The 16,534-nt window shown below is 29.4% G+C and overlaps 2 protein-coding genes across 2 annotated transcripts in view; both read right to left on the bottom strand.

Annotated features, from left to right (window-relative positions):
• LOC107437870 (uncharacterized) overlaps positions 1 to 16,534 on the bottom strand; it is a 76,800-nt gene that overhangs the window by 44,555 nt on the left and 15,711 nt on the right. The gene's annotated exons all lie outside the window — the stretch shown is intronic.
• Positions 3,651 to 4,211, bottom strand: LOC139425466 (uncharacterized). Its single transcript, XM_071180391.1, has one exon. It carries the CDS (start codon positions 4,209 to 4,211, stop codon positions 3,651 to 3,653), a length of 561 nt encoding a protein of 186 aa, XP_071036492.1.

Genomic DNA, 16,534 nt, shown 5'->3' with positions numbered 1-16,534 from the left:
TAAGAACGAAGATAAAGAAAGTCGAAAAAAGTGGAAAAATGGTCAACGAAATACACTATTAAAATATCTCACAATATTTCAAAAAATGCGAAATAATAAAGTTTATTATTTTTGTGTAATAATTAAAAAGATTTAAAAGACCTTAATCAAGTTTTCTTAAATTTCTTTAATCAAAATCTCCGATTACATTTACAGTTTACTGTCTTCTAAGCTACATATTTCTAAATAAAAATCCCGTTTTTTACCATTAAGGTAAGCTTCGATTTCAGGAGAATATTTTTTAAAATATTAATTTTTGTTTAACATGCTCTTCCCCAATATAAATAAAAGCTGCTTTGTCAAAAAATTTTTATTTTCTATTATTACAATTTATTTATTTTTTCATTTATTTATTTCTTCATTGATTTATTTTTTGTAAGAAGTGCGTAGAAGCTTTATGCTTAGAGAATCACAACAAATGTTTGCGTGCTATAAGCAAATAAATAATTCCAGTATTAATAAACAATATCAAAGACTAAAATAGGCTAATAAAATATTTTATGCACTCCAAAACTACAGTTCACTTACTTTTATGATGCCTCAAAATGAAGTATTACAAAATCTATCTTTATTCTAGCAATATCCCAAAAAAATACTGAGTCATTCTTTTTAATTTTTAAACTTCCACCTTGTGCCCCTTATATTTATACATTGGAATATTATTACAAAAGAAAATTAATGAAATATACAGAACACAAGAAAAAGAATGAATAACTCTGATTAAATTTTGATCTGATGATTGGATTTTAATGGTTCAAAAATGGGAACCTCAAATATGCAAATTAGAGAATAGAGAGAATAGAGAGCACGCCTACCAATGAGGTAACCTGGTTCGAATCGCGGTGATGGCTGGTCGATTCCGCACCGGGCTCGCACCGACCGCAGTGCCAACATGAAATATCCTCAGCGGTGGATGTATCGTGGGTTAAAGTCCCCTTGCCGTCAGGCTAACCGTAGTAGGTTCTCGTGGTTTTCCTCTCCATGTAACGCAAATGTGGGTCAGTTGCATCAAAAGATCTTCCACGAAGGCAAATATCTCCCAATACATGATCCAGGAGTTCCCTTGTCTTCTGGATTGGGTTCAAAATTGCAAGGATACGGAGGTTGAACAATCGTAGCCGCAAACTAAAAATTCGGTCGGCCATTCAACGACGGTTGTAAAATAAAATAAAATTAGCTGTGCAGGTGATATTTTAAATTTCCAAAGCAGCCACAAAAGCATACTTTCTTTAAATAATTTTTCCTTTTTTCCCGGCGGATTTGCATTTCTTTCTCTTTATAGAATTTAGCAGCAATTTAGTAAATATGGACTCAATAGTTTAGTCAAGAGAGTGGTCCGCAGTTTGGATCCCTTAATGTTAATTTTAGTTTTCGCTTATTATCCTAAGATTAAGAACCCATACCTTATAAAGTTTTTAAGCGAATTGGAAATTGTTTTCCCTCAGTTATCAAATTAATTTATTGAAAAATTATTTCATGCAAAGGAAATTTAACATTTTTTAGCACTCGCCATTGCAGATAGTGAGAGTGGATTTGACTGCTGATCTGTCCTATTTCAGCCGGTAACTCTTGAGATTTCAATTATTAACTTAAAATCGCACTTTCTTCTATTTTTATTTTAAATTATACTAAGAAAAGGAAAAATCAAGGAAGAAAAAATATTCTAAGAAAAAGAAAAATCAAAGGGAAAAAAAATTATTCTAAGAAAAGGAAAATCAAAGAAAAAAAAATTATTCCAAGAAAAGGAGCAATCAAAGGGGAAAAAAAAGACAAAAAAAATTTTTTTTTCATTATTCAATAAGTCAATGTTTTTATGAAACACAAATTTCACTTTGAATGACTTATTTGGTAATTATTGATTATTGATGGTTATTGTAATAAAAAAAACCTATTTATTATACAAATCATTGTAAAAAATATCGTACAATGTCTTAAATCCTAAAAAAAAATCAGTTTTGGGAATTCCGGTTGTATGTACACAAAGCAGTGACACTTCACCTTACATCAGGGTAAGGGAAAAGAACATACCCAGCAATGAACCTCTAACTTCAAAAATTAACACTGTAATAATTGTTAATAGCAATCGTACCATGATACACTATGCTAACTGATACACTGATCGTACTCTGATGTTTTCACTAATCTACCTCATTAACTAAAAAGGAGCGAAATTTTAAAAAAAAATTAAGGAATGTATTGTTATTAAATTTAATGTTGAACTGCATTTGGCGTATAAATAATAATTTGAAGTTAATTTTGAAGCCAAACTAGCCCTTTAAAATGAACATTCTAAATTTATACCTTCCCCTACTGTCTGAAATAGGAACATTTTCAACTGTGAACACCTAAATCAGGACATTACCTTTCCGTATTTAAATAATTTTATTTCTGATAGGTTACTTTTATTATTGTGTCAAAGTAGTTATTTTAATACATAGTTTTAAACGGAAAAGTTACTTTTTTATTGTCGGCACTATATCAAATCAATTATTTAATCAATTTCGTTTTAAAAAAAGGACTTAAATTTCCCTAGTAATGAAATGTGTAAAACTTTTTACCAACTCTGAAGAGAAAAAAAGATTAAAAAATATCAATAAACAACACAATTTACAAATTCCTTTTGTTAGGCTGTCTTTAATAATTTGAGTAGCGTTAAGTAAGTAGTTAAATGTTAAGTATCTTCTTTGATTCCATTTTTTAGATTCTCTTTAGTAATGACCTAAGTAATAACTTAAACAATAAATAATTAGTTAGATTTTAAGTATTTAGTTAGATTCATTTTGTTAGGTAGTCTTAAATGATAGTTTAAGTTGTATTAAATACTATCAGGACTCTGATTACACACCCGCGCATCTGAATGATCCCTGATCTGAGGATCAGTGAGGGGGGTGAAAGACACCAGAAATGTTGCTCCCCTATCGTGGAGGAGGAGAGGAGTTAAAAAAGATTACTCTCTTGTGAGAAATTATATTATGGACATGATATGGAATTATATTATGGACAGGGTTATTATTTTATGATGCTGATAGAGTATAGATGAAATAGAAGGGAGCAATAGGGCAGTATTTTTAAACATGTATATATATATATGCCAACCGGCCTGTGTAGGGGGCAGGAAACTGTTCTTGCACCAGAAAGGTTCTGGGTTCGAATCTCGGGCAAGGCATGGACGTTTCTTTCTCTCTATCTGCGTTCTATGTCCTTTCTCCTTTGTGTGTGAATGTTCGTCACTGGTGCCCACTGGGTAACGAAAAGAGAGTTAGCAGTTCTGGCACTTTCTGTGGCCAACGGACAATAGTTCCAAGTGCCCGCCATTAAAAAAATAAATAAATAAAAAAATAAAAAATAAATAAAAAAAATAAAATATATTTATATATATATATACATATATATACATACTAGAGGGTTCCGCTCGCTAACCCCCGATAATTGCTACGCAAATACATTTTTGTTTGCTTCGCGAACAAAATTCAAGTTGTTTTCCTCGAGATTAGCTGGTAATTTTTCTGAACCAACATCACATAGAGAGAATATGATAGGATTGCAAAATGTCAGAGGTGCTTATTATCAGCATTATAAACTTATATAAAGCAATTTTAATACAAACAATATTATAAACCTATATAAAGTTGAGCAAATTTGTGATTTTGATTATTAGGAGGGATCAAGCTTGTTGTCGCGATAACATTTACATCACCTTTAAAAGTAAGACAACTGATCCCTTTAAAAGAAATTTCATGAGATGGGCAAAAAGCTGCCATCGCAAATGCAGAGTTGTACGATCGAACATTCTGTTTAAAGTTAATTGCATCAGAATGACTGCCAAGTAAAAGATCTTTTAATACTTCTGGATATTCCAGATTGGCGAGCTCAACTTTGCCATGATGGCAGCAATTAAATTTCGTTCTGCCATGCTCCGCTGGAAATGAAAGAGCACTACAGTTTCTACACTCATCACTAAATGTTCCAACGAAAAAAGGGGGTATAATGTTTGACTCACCAATGTATTCGTTTTCATTTAAACGTCTTGACTCTTCAACGTTTCTTTGCCGCGCATTCCGGCGTCGCGTATTGATAGCACTACGATTATTTTCCAGGTAATTTTGTGCTGCTAAATTATGTTCAGCTGGATGTCGCTGTTGATATCGCCTAAGATATTCACAGCGATGCATTTTTTATAAGAGATATACGTATTTTAAAGTAAACTCTGTTCAATATATTTTGATAATTTGGAATGTAAATAGTTTTTTGAGTCGTGCTTCCACTAACTCTACCCGATTTATCTGAGCTATTAAAATATATTGGAATTCTAAAATAAATAACTGAGTTCCATAAAAAAAAAACATTTTATTATAAAACTTTAGAACTATGTTTTTATATTGCCACTCAAAATTGGGTACACTATAACCTACGTCACAGGTCGTGTTATTCCTTCTAAATTTAACTAGCAAATAGCATTTTCTGCGAACCTGATATCTAGCAACAAATAAACATTAAGCGAAGCATGTTGTTACAAGTCGCTACTTGCCAGGTTGCAATTGTATTAGAAATTGTAGATTGTATCTTAGATTGTATCTTTTCGAAATAATTTATTTTGTTGTTTTATCTAAGTTTATGAATTTAGTAAACATATTTAAAACTCAGTTTATTAATTAAACTAAAAGGTTAATGTTATTCCTAGTAAAATTTTCTAAGTGGAAGTAGTTGTGTTTTTTTCATATTATACCCAATTATTAATCAACACTGGATAATATTGCGTTAATGACACACTTTTATCTAATGACGTCATAAACAATCGTTTGCGTAAAGTTTATTTCATAATAATCATATATAATCGTTTGCATAAATAATCGTTCAGTCTTTTTATTCGCGATCGCAACGAACTATAGGGGGCGTTGTTGTATGAGACGCTTACCTGCGATTTCCATATGAACCGTCATTCAGTTACTCTGGAGACGTCGTTAATGTAGCGTGTAGCATTGCAACGTTCCTTCTTTAATGTGGCTTATTAAATTTAAAAAAGAAAAATGCTTGATCTTCTTTCTTGTACAACCGAAAACAAAATGGTATCTCTTTTTATTAGAGAAGGAATATCCAAAACACATCGGAAAAATATTTGTACATTAACAGAAAAAAATATGTATATTCTTATAAGAGTTAAAACCTAATGCCCGAGAAATAGTATTACTAAATTTAATGATATAACATGAAAGGCCCATTTAAACTTTACATTCTATAGTTTTAAGAATCATATTAGTTCAAAAATTAAAATGAACAAAAAGTATACATAAGCCTCATAATTTTATGAAATTTAATTTTGTAAACAACGTTTTTTGACAACAATTTTTATCAAAAAATTTCAAGTTTCAATAAAAATCATTATTTAGAAACTAAGAAACGTAAAATAAAGAATGCTGACGAAACAAAAACAAAAAAAAAATTCTTTTTTGTCGCCATTTTTAGTGCTACGAATATTCGTCTTTGGGATTTGCCAAAAACAAAACAAGATGCAATTTTATTTTTTCAGGAGGGAAATATTTTACCGAAAAAACGAAAATGTACCAATTCCCACAACATAAAACTTTATCTTGGTAAACGTACGTTTTGGAAATGTTATTTCATTTGGAATCTTATTCATCAGAGTTCATATGGCGATATGATTGTTTTGAATCTATGCTAAACTCTATATCGGCTCATTTTCCACCGAAATCCGATTAACTATTTTGATTTTAAATAAAGTGTTTTATTTTATGAATTGTCGCAAAAATTTTAAGTGTAGATTGGCGGCACTTAAAAACCGCCAAATCTGTAGCGGCGGTGGCGTTAATACGTAAGTACCGAATTTTTATTCCATACTTTTCTGAATCATATTACTTCAAACATTGGAATATACAAGAAGTATACATAAACACATAATGTTATACCATTTAATTTTTCAAAAAAAGTATTTTGAGAACAATTTTTATCAAAAAATTATAAACTAAAAAACGGAAAATAAAGAATTCTTAGGATAAAAAAACGATTTTAAGAATTCTTTACATTGAAATAAAAACTTTCATATTGTTTCTTTTTTTATTATTCTTATAGTTCTTAATCAGACGTAAAAAACCATTCTGTAGAGAACCATCATCAAATGAAAAAAAAATATTTACAAGCAAATTTTTTATTGTAAAAATCATTGCACTTACCTGATTTATAATTCCCGGAGAATTCCAAAATGATAAGTTCCTTGTTTGAAAACTTTATTCTCAAATAATAGATACATAGTTTATCCCTTCATTACTTTTAGATAACATACTACACAGCAAAATTTTATAATTGATATGAATTTGAATATGTAGCTAAAAACAGAATAGCTGAATTCTAGTTGAACTTATTCTTTCAAAATTAAAAAAAACTTACCAAGAAAACGATTTAAATTAATTAAGAATCAGCACAAATGGCACTATTTCAAGTAACTTGGATAATTTTTTATTGTTGTTTTCCGAATTATATGGATACAGAAATATATACTATTCTATAACGAAGAAGAATATGCTATAACTATTACAATTCTGTATGTTCTGAATTCATATTTATTCACTGGAATGACGAAAGCAATGTTGACTTCACTTTAATTCGTAATGAATTGAAGACAGAAGAAATGCATTTTACCTTAATACACACATCTGTAACAGTATCCGAAATCGGAAGTCATCAGTTGCAAGTTTGTTGATAATAGAAATTAAAAATTATTGAGGAATTTTTCTTCAAATGTTTGGCGTGTTCTGTTCCTGAAAGATTTACTAATATTCTGGAGATTTTTTTCAAGTTCTTCGGCCTTTTCCTTAGGGAAATTTTGTTTCTTATTTGCTGCTAAAAAATGGCGTCTGATTCAGTCAATGACTTTGATGGAACTAAATGAAAACGTGATAAATTAATGTCTGATATTTACAGGCTCCCGCTAGACGGCGTACTCGAGCGTTGCGATCGCGAATAGCTTTACGTAACAAGTGAGAGATTTTTTTGCTGTTTTTTTTGGAATGGCGATTTTATAATTTTGTTGTTGAGTTAATAAATCTTCCTTTTTATAAACGTAATAGTAGAGTTTTCCTAATTATTTGATTCGAAGTCCTCTGAGTTTTATGTGAGGTCAGTTTGTATTTTGTATTTTTTGACAGCATTATTAAAAATTATTACCTTTTCACACACATGCGTTCTCAATTTTGATTGGCTGTTTTGTGCGTTACTAACCAGAAGTCTTCTGTGATTGGCTATGTGTTATCATTCCATTCTCTTCGTATATATAAAGATATATATATATATAAGTCAATGAGTGTACCAAAAACGAACCAAGCTACAATAAAATCTCTCACAACGTACCCACAACTAGTAAGTTAAGTATTTATTTATTTTATTATTATAATTTTGTATTTTTCTATAAATAAAAATTGTTTTACGAGCAATTATTTATATTTATTTTTGTTCATTTCTTAAATAGCTGTAGAAACTAAAAACATAAGCACTGCCATGGTGCCGATTGCTATCATAATAATTATTGGTGACGAAGTTTGTCTTTTTCGAGCAATTACATATATATTATAAGATACTCAAGTTATGGTTTGAGAAGTGTGTATAGTGCTTGAAGAGCTATAATACAGCACGTAATCAAGCATTGGAATATGTTACCTACCTTTCATTACGAAGGAAACAATTTAAAGATTTCTGCTACCTACTAAACCGAAATATCCTAAACTCATACTTATTATGGTGGTATGTGTGATTTAATCGCTGCCAGGCAATGATTACTAAAATTCAATGCATAAAGAAGAACAATATAGCTGACGAGCTTTGACAATATAGCTGACATGTCTTGAAACTAGTTAAAATTGAAATTTAACAACTTCCGGTCAACAGCAGGTTGCTTAATATTATTGTTTTCAGTTTATTTTGATTGTGTCATGCATGTTAGAACATAAAAAGCATTTACCGTAACAACTATGACGCAATGCAATGTTTCCCAACCACCTCTTACGTCTTGGTGTTTTAAACGTTCCATCTTTGTCAGACTAGGTTTCGATTTTAATTCAAGTTTTAAATTAGACATATATTTATGCTAATTAAAGTTTTATTCATTATTCGCGAGCTCGTATAATTAACACTATTTCCCTTAACATAATATCTATTATAATAATAGTAAATAATAAAGTAATAAACATCAATTGTTGCATACATTTTGATAAAGTATATAAATTACATGAAACCCGCTAATTATTACATATTAGGCGTAAATTATTAAACAATAAATTTTTATGAAATGTGAGGGCATAATTAGTTTTGAATGAAAAATATCCCTTTTTTCAAATTTAATAAATTTATATAGCACATATTATTATTTAGCACTTTAGAATGACTAAAATGATTGATTTGAATGTTAAAACAAATACTTTTAAATTTTAATTTTATATACATTTTAATTTTAAATAAATCTTTACTTTAAATTCCAGTATGGCATATTTAACTACTTTGATTTTACTTTTGAACGAATAATAACGATTTCTTCGTTCGCTCGATTTCAATTTTGGTAGGCAGTAACTTTATTTACGCTGCACTAAATGTTACGTTAAAGCTGCACAATGGGCTATTGGTGACAGTCTGGGAATTTGTACAAAATAATTATATTATTTTTTCTTATTTTATGTTGTAATAAGAAATATAATTTAAAAGTAAACACAGCTCTAATCGTACGTGAAAAAAATACAAATATATATAATTTCAAATTAATATTTATTAAGTGAAAATTAATATTGTGCGATAATTTGGTAAAAATTTTAATAGAATATAAATTTGAATTGAAATTAGAAGTCGATAAGTTTGAAACATACGAATATTTCAATTACCGTCTCAGCAGTTCTGATTTCTAACATTGCATCAATGTGTTGCACGAACGCTAAGTCAACGGGAAATATGTTAATTTCAATAATCACAAGTACTTGCTCAATTCTATTTCTAATTTTCTTCAAAGAAACTTTTACCAGTATTAAAAAGCATTGAAAATTGAACATTAATGATATGTTTTAATCCCCAATTTGATCAACAAGATAAAATAAATAATAATTTATTGTTCAGAAATTCTTATAAGAAAGTACATTTACTAAAGATTAAAGTAAGTGAAACGCAAAAACAATAACTTGCAATATATGAATAAATAAATCTGCTTAATGATAAATGCTTAGTATATGAATGAAAATTAGGAAATGTACCTTTTTTTATAATGGAAACAAAATCATGGAATTTCGTATTTGAAATAAAATCAGGAAAATCCCATTTCTTTATCATAACTCTTACATTAAAAGACTAAAACAAATTTTTCGCTCTAATTTTATTTAAAAAATTGATTAATTTCAATAATCACGAGTGCTTGTTATATTCTATTTCGAATTTTCTTCAAAGAAAATTTTTCCAGCATTAACAAACATTGAAAAATGAACATTAATAATATGTTTTAACCACCAATTCAGTCAACGAGATAAAATAAATATTGATTATTTAGAAAATCACATAAGAAAATTTTATATTTACCAAAGTTTAAAATAAGAGAAATGTAAAAAAACAATAGCTTGCAAACTATGAATACCTAAATCTGTTTAATGATAAATGTTTAGTAAAAGAATTAAAACTAGGAAATGTACTTTTCCTTATCATGGAATTTTTTATTTGAATGAAAATCAGGAAATGCACATTTCTTTATCATAGCTCTTAAATTAAAAGACTGAAACAAATTTATCACACTACTCATAGTAAAATTTATGATGCCACTTATTCTTAATGTATGACGCAGCAGTTCAGTAACCTTTTTTAATTTTACTAGGAGACTCCATCCCCTACTCTCTCCGCTCTCCAACCCTCGAAATAGTTTTTAGTTCCTCATTTTTTTTTCTGAAGCATCAATATTACCTCAAAAACAAGGAATATTTTGTTTTCAAAATATAATAATGCTGTAGCTTCATGTAAGAACCTTTCTTTAATATGTTAATTAGAACGAGATACACAATCACCTGGATTTGAAAAATAGCCATCTGCACTTGTAAAAAATTAACCTAAGGAATACTGATTATGACTCAATAATACGAAATAAAGGAGAAGTAATTTTAGCCATTGACTATATTCTTAAGAATACAAATACGAAACGGTTTTACTGCTCTATATTTAGTTCATTTTTTTATTTTTAAAAATTTCAATATAGATGTCAAGATTTATATCTGGCAATATGTTCGTTCACTGTTCTCGTTCACTTTAACTACTTTTGATTGAATTCTATCTACTCGAGCGCTAGCTATTGAATAAAAAAAATACCGATCTCGTTAGGAAAAAGAATTTTCTAAAAAAGGCATAAATAATCTACAATTAAAGCGAAAAATATTGGAAAAAATTCACGAAAAAAGTACTTTAAATAGCAATAACTTTTGAATAAATTGGAATTTTGAAAAGAGCATGTTTTAAGAAAGAACATGCTGTAAGAGCATTACAGCATGTTTAATTTCAACTCTGTAGGTTGACCCGCATAGTATTTTTTATATCAAGTTTAACAGTTAATAATTATCAAACTAATTATTGAATAATAATTTTTTTATTCCGTTGTACTTAATGTAAATTTTTTACAGTTTTTTGAAATTTCATTTTGAGTTATAGAGAGATATGAGAGATAGAGGAAAGCTATAGAAAATAAATATGTTTTATAGCTATTAAAAACTAAAAAGTTATAAGATTAATAGTATTGCATTTTTAAAATGCATAAAAAAATTCTTAAATTTTAAAAACTCAATAATGAAACAGAACGAATAATAATATTGTAACTATAAAAATATATATCGTCAACAACAAAAAAAACTCTTTCTAAAATTTAAAAATAAATTATTATTTTGCTCTGCCAAGTAAATTTTTTTCGTTTTTGCTGTTCTTTTTCTCTTTGACTTCGAATATCTCTTTACACTTTTACACTACATATAAAGTTTCTTTCACTCAATTTATTAGAAAAAAAATATTTTTTTAAATCGGAACTTTGTCCAAAGATATTTTTACATTATGAAAAATGGGATTTAAAACAATTATTTCCTGCTAGATTTCTTTATTGAATTTTAATTCGCTCATGAAAAAAATAAACTTATTTTGAAATAAATTTGATGAACATTTAAAAATAAGTTTACCTAAGTTTCACCTTTTCCTCTAGTTACTAAATTTAACTAAACTAAATGTAGTTAAAATCAGAATAATTTTTATAAGATGATGTATACCTCAGAACTGAACATCTGTCTTAATAAACAGCAAAAATCATTTGATTTATTTTTACTTATTCAGCAGTAAAATCTAATTTATTTCTTCATATTGCATTAAAATACATTTATTTGTGAACATCTTGACATAACCAAAGTTTCTTTCGTATTCATATCATATAATGTTTCATTTTAAGTATTCTGAAGTATTTCAAATATTTATATAAATAAAAAGCATAACTTGCATATGAAGTTTTCATACTAATCTAATGCAGACTAAGTTTTTAAAAAAACGTACGTAAAGTAAGCAAAACAAACGATTAAATCTATAATAATTTATTTTCCTATTTTTTTAAACTCAACTAAACATTATAATTTTCTAGTTATTGGAAGTATAGAGTGACAACTACTTGATGATAACAGTCATAAATTTACAAAGTTGTTTCAATAAACAGAATAATCAATAGTTCTATCAGTTTTTCTCATAATAAATATTGTATATCAATAATAAACATATATTATTTTTTATTAATTAATAATAATTTTAACAGAAAATCTAATAAATAGTATATTAATTTTTACGTGTTCTGTAATAAATAGAAATTTATTATAGTTTTTTTTCAATACTTTTAAAGATAGATTATTTTTCTGTAGAAGGCACCACTATGGTAAAGTTTAAATTCAATCATAATAATGATATTTTTTTTAGAAATTTTTTTAGAAATTTTGAATTAGTCTTTTAAAATGAGATTTTTGGGGTGAAATCTGGGGAACTAAATTTATTAATATTTATTGAGGATGGTATTATAACTTCTATAGGGTATTAGTGGATTTATGACTGTTTTTTCTCANTTTTTTTTTTTTTTTTTTTTTTTTTTTTTTTTTTTTTTGGTTCTGACGTCCGCCGGATGCGGGATGACTCTAGATTTGGTAAACAGGTCAATCTAGATTCTTTCGCCTTGCTGAAGGGAAGATAAAAGAGAAGTGAAGAGTGTGGCTAAAGGCATATGGATGCTCACAGAGAGGTGAAATGACCAGAAGGGTGATCCTTGACTCGCGAGCATACCACCCCTAGTCTTTTACCTAACTTTTATATTGCCACTCTTACTACTTAGTAACCACCATATATTAGGACTCTTCACTCTTAGTTTAAACTAATTTGTGACTTCCGCCTCTGCGTTTTCGCTCGCCACTCTACCCTTCTCTCCATCGACATCATTACAGGCGCCCACGGGCATCACCTCAGATGAAGGAGTCAATTGTCCGCTTCGCGGACAGGCACTCTGTTCTCTACTCCAGTTCNACGAAGTATTTTGTTCTCGTTATTTGAATTTTTCTAGTCTTAAACGAGGATAAAATTTTAACTTAATTCAACAAGCAACTTTTAAAAATATCCATGAGCGCGAAGATTCATTTATGACTTTTACGAGTGCTGTATTGAGGCGAGCGTAGGGTTGCCTCTGAGTGAGGGTTACTAGATAAGGCGGTGAAACAGTTGACAAATAAAACCGCGGCGAGTGGAGGTGCCCGGGAGTCGACAATGTGTAAAGTCGCGTCCGTGACAGCACCTCGGAGATAGTGGATCGGGAACTTAAGGAAAGCTAAACTGGAGTCTCTAGCGGGAAGAACGACCGTGATTAGCCGAAGGCCGATATCTTCGAGACGGTGGGCCAAGTCCGAACGTATCTATGCTGGAAGTCCGATGTTCCCCTTCTACATGCCTAAGCCTAATGAAGTTAGAATATCTGGAGAAATTTTGAGATCCTAGCCGAGGAGTTTGCCCACGAGCTCATCTACCATTCCGGTGGGCGTTTCCAGAGGGCGAACAGTAAATTCTTTTGGGCACTTATAAAACTTTAAATTTTATTTCGTTAACGTTTTAGAGGAATCATATACCGTAAATTCTGAACTGTTTATGCTGTGTTTTATTTTTTGTACAGGAGAACAATGAGTATTTAAGTGTGATTTATAGACATCATAAACCAAGTATTAAGTGCTTTTAGTAATGTCAAATGCAGTTTTTATTTCTTAAATGTCTTTTTTAAACTGTATGAATTGAAGGTTATGCTTAAGTGTTTTAAGATTGCATGTTGTTTTCATTCATGTATAAAGGGAAGTGTTTATTCCCATGTTAGCATGTGGAAGTGTGTGGAATTATGTTTTTTGAAGATTTAGAGTTGCAATAAAAATGAGTTTTAAATGTTAAGAGTTTCCTGTAATTCATTCGATACTTGCCTACTGTATAACCTGGGTAACCGTTACTAAAGTTAAATTTAGAGATCACAGCTAGAGGGGTAACGGTACAGTTCTAATACTATAAAAAAACATGAATATTTGAAATTATTTTAGTTACCTTATTTTAGCTCTTTAACTCAGCACTAATTAATTTATCTATTAAACAATAATAAAACAATAAAGTTTTAAAAAATCTTAAATATTTATAATTTTTTCTACACATTTTATAACAATTGAAATAAACCATAATTTTAAATTAATTTTAAACGATTGTGATTCCACAATAACTCATCTTCTAAATTATAACTAATACGAGTAACTTATACGAGTAAACATAAGCAGTCCTCAAATGCTTTCTTGAAAAATACTTTCTCATGGAATATTTTATGAAAACAAATGAATTGAAACGATTATTTCAGTTATAAAAGCACTTTTATTTACATTTTTGGAAAATTAATCATGAGTAAAATACGTTAAAGAGCAATTTTTTGCTTTATGAAGTTTTAGTCTAAATCGACATTGAAATAAAGAATTCCAATAAATTGAAACGAAATGTCAAACTTTTAATGCAAATACTTCATTTTCTTTTATACTGCCAATTATATTCTAAAATAGCTATTATTAGTTGTAAAGAGTAGGGTGGAGCAAAAACAATGTTGGAATTTTATTTGAATTTGGTAAAATTTACCACGTTTCCGGCTTCATGGGAAGACCAAAAGCTCAGTTATTTATACCAAAACACTTTAAAAGTAATTTTTATAAAATTGACAATAAGATATTGCTTTATAATATGTCTTAAAATTTTGCAAATGGGATAGTATTTGATAGCTTTTTGACATAATACTTTATTGCATGATACTTTATACATATATAAAATTTAATAAAAGCTTCTATGGAAGCCTTGATCAGTTTTGATAAGGTTCTAAAAATCCTTAAAACTTTAAATTTGTTAACTTATGTAACTTAAATAAAAGAAAAATATACCAAAATATTAAATAATAGCATCACAAAAGGAGAATTGGAATACCTAATTTTCTAAAGTTTAACATGGCATATGGAAAATATAGCATCTGATGCATTGACACCTATAAGTATTCGCATATTCGAACTTCCTGAACTTTAAAATATGCTTCGGTCCGCACTAAGAGCTTAAGGCTAATATATAGTAAGTTATGATTATTTTTCATAATTTTTTTATTTATTTATTCATTCATTTATTTATTTATTCATTCATTTATTTATTTATTTATTCATTTATTTTTTTTTTGCTTTGTGCAAGAAAATTTAAATCTAATGACATTATTTTACCGGGAATACAGAATTAATCCAGCGGCAAAAATCAGTTAATGCCAGAAAAGTTGACGTATAAGAAGATTGCGATTGAAAAGCAGATCTTAAAAGTTGAGTTGATTGAACCTATTTTTAGTGTGAAGTCTTTTCATTATCCAAATTTATCCATGCTATGAATGCAGCTAAAGTGATGCATTAACAAACTGACTTCATTTATGAAGATAGAAAAATTATTATTTAAATCAATAATGCAACGTAAGTTACCTTAATAGCGGATCCACTCGGATCACTTGTACATTCCATTTTAGCAACCTGTGATATATTTACGTCTTATAAGGGTCACCGTATGACCCTGCTAAGACGCAAAGTTAGGACGTGAATATGTCACATCTTTGTCATACAGTGACATTACTGGGCAATTAAATGGTTCATTGTGGTTTCGTATTGGCATCCCAAGAACCTTTTTTAACCTATTCGTAAAATCCACACGTGACTTCACAAGGGAGTCACCATGAGTTTCACATATTTTCTGCTATTTGGTAACGGTGCTATGTGGGTTATGGCCACTAATCCAACATGGTCGTACAAAAAAGCTACGTTATAATTTTTAAAAAAAAAACTATCTGTCATTAAATTAATTTTCGAAAACTGCTACAGTAAATATTATTGAAAAACTTTTAATACCTAATAACAATCAATTTAACTCATTATTAATTTATTATACCCCCCAATGATACTCAAATAAAACCTTCTTTAATGACGTTTTTAATTACTTTATATACATCCAAATGTCCTGAAAATTTGATCACTTGTTCTTCCAACTGTANAATCTAAAATTTAAATAGTGTTGAAAATATTTGAAATTATTTAAGTGAAAGCAGTCTCAAAATTTCCATCTTATTTCCGATCATAATTGTGATGCCATGTCTTCAGATCATCCTCAGGTATGTTTCCCAGACCATCGCCCATATCCTATTGTGCAGCTCTAGGGCGACGTAAATAAAGTACCTACCATTTTTTAAAACTAATTTAAATTTTTTTTATAATAAATTGATTTTTCGCATCCAAAGCTCATCAACTACAACTTTCACTTCATAGAAAGATCGCCTAAATGGAACCACTTTTCCCATTTTAATTTTTATCTTCTACAAACCACGGGTCCCGCAGTGGACTGATCGTTAAGACACGGTTCCCAGCAGATCACCGAAGTCAAGCATCACTGGCTACGGTCAGTGTGCGGGTGGGTGACCACTTGGATCAGTCTGCGTAGGGACCGAGGGTGTGCGGTATTGGTCCTCGTTAAACTGTTCTACCGTAAAGTGCTCGACTTTGCGTGCAGGTCGTCGGGCTACCGAAGCGGGGGTGCCATCCCCTCCGCAGAGGATCAAAATTGTGATGGGATGTCTTCGGATCATCCTCCGGGATGTCTCCCAGACCGTAACAACAAACCACGGACAATAACATTTAAAATATTTTTATAAGTAAATGCAGTTTTTCAGCTACCTATATTATTTTTTCTATAATAATATTCATTAAGTACTGAAAATTAATTTTTTCTTCGTGGTACTGATCTCAAAAATATGGAGTGATCATGATTACGTAAATAAGTAGACTATGTGTAACCCAAGGCAACTGTTTAATAGCATAAATATTACATTTTTGAACTTTACAAAAGCAGTTGCAAAACTATAAACCTATTAAATGTTAATAGAACATAA

This window comes from Parasteatoda tepidariorum, chromosome 4, assembly GCF_043381705.1.
Source record: "Parasteatoda tepidariorum isolate YZ-2023 chromosome 4, CAS_Ptep_4.0, whole genome shotgun sequence".
Lineage (NCBI taxonomy): Eukaryota > Metazoa > Arthropoda > Arachnida > Araneae > Theridiidae > Parasteatoda > Parasteatoda tepidariorum.
Note: the sequence above shows the minus strand (reverse complement) of the source record. Positions and strands in the feature narration are given on the sequence as shown.

Bases quoted from the DNA above. Each gene is read 5' to 3' on its own strand.
- LOC139425466 (XM_071180391.1), bottom strand. From the start codon at position 4,211: ATGCATCGCTGTGAATATCTTAGGCGATATCAACAGCGACATCCAGCT.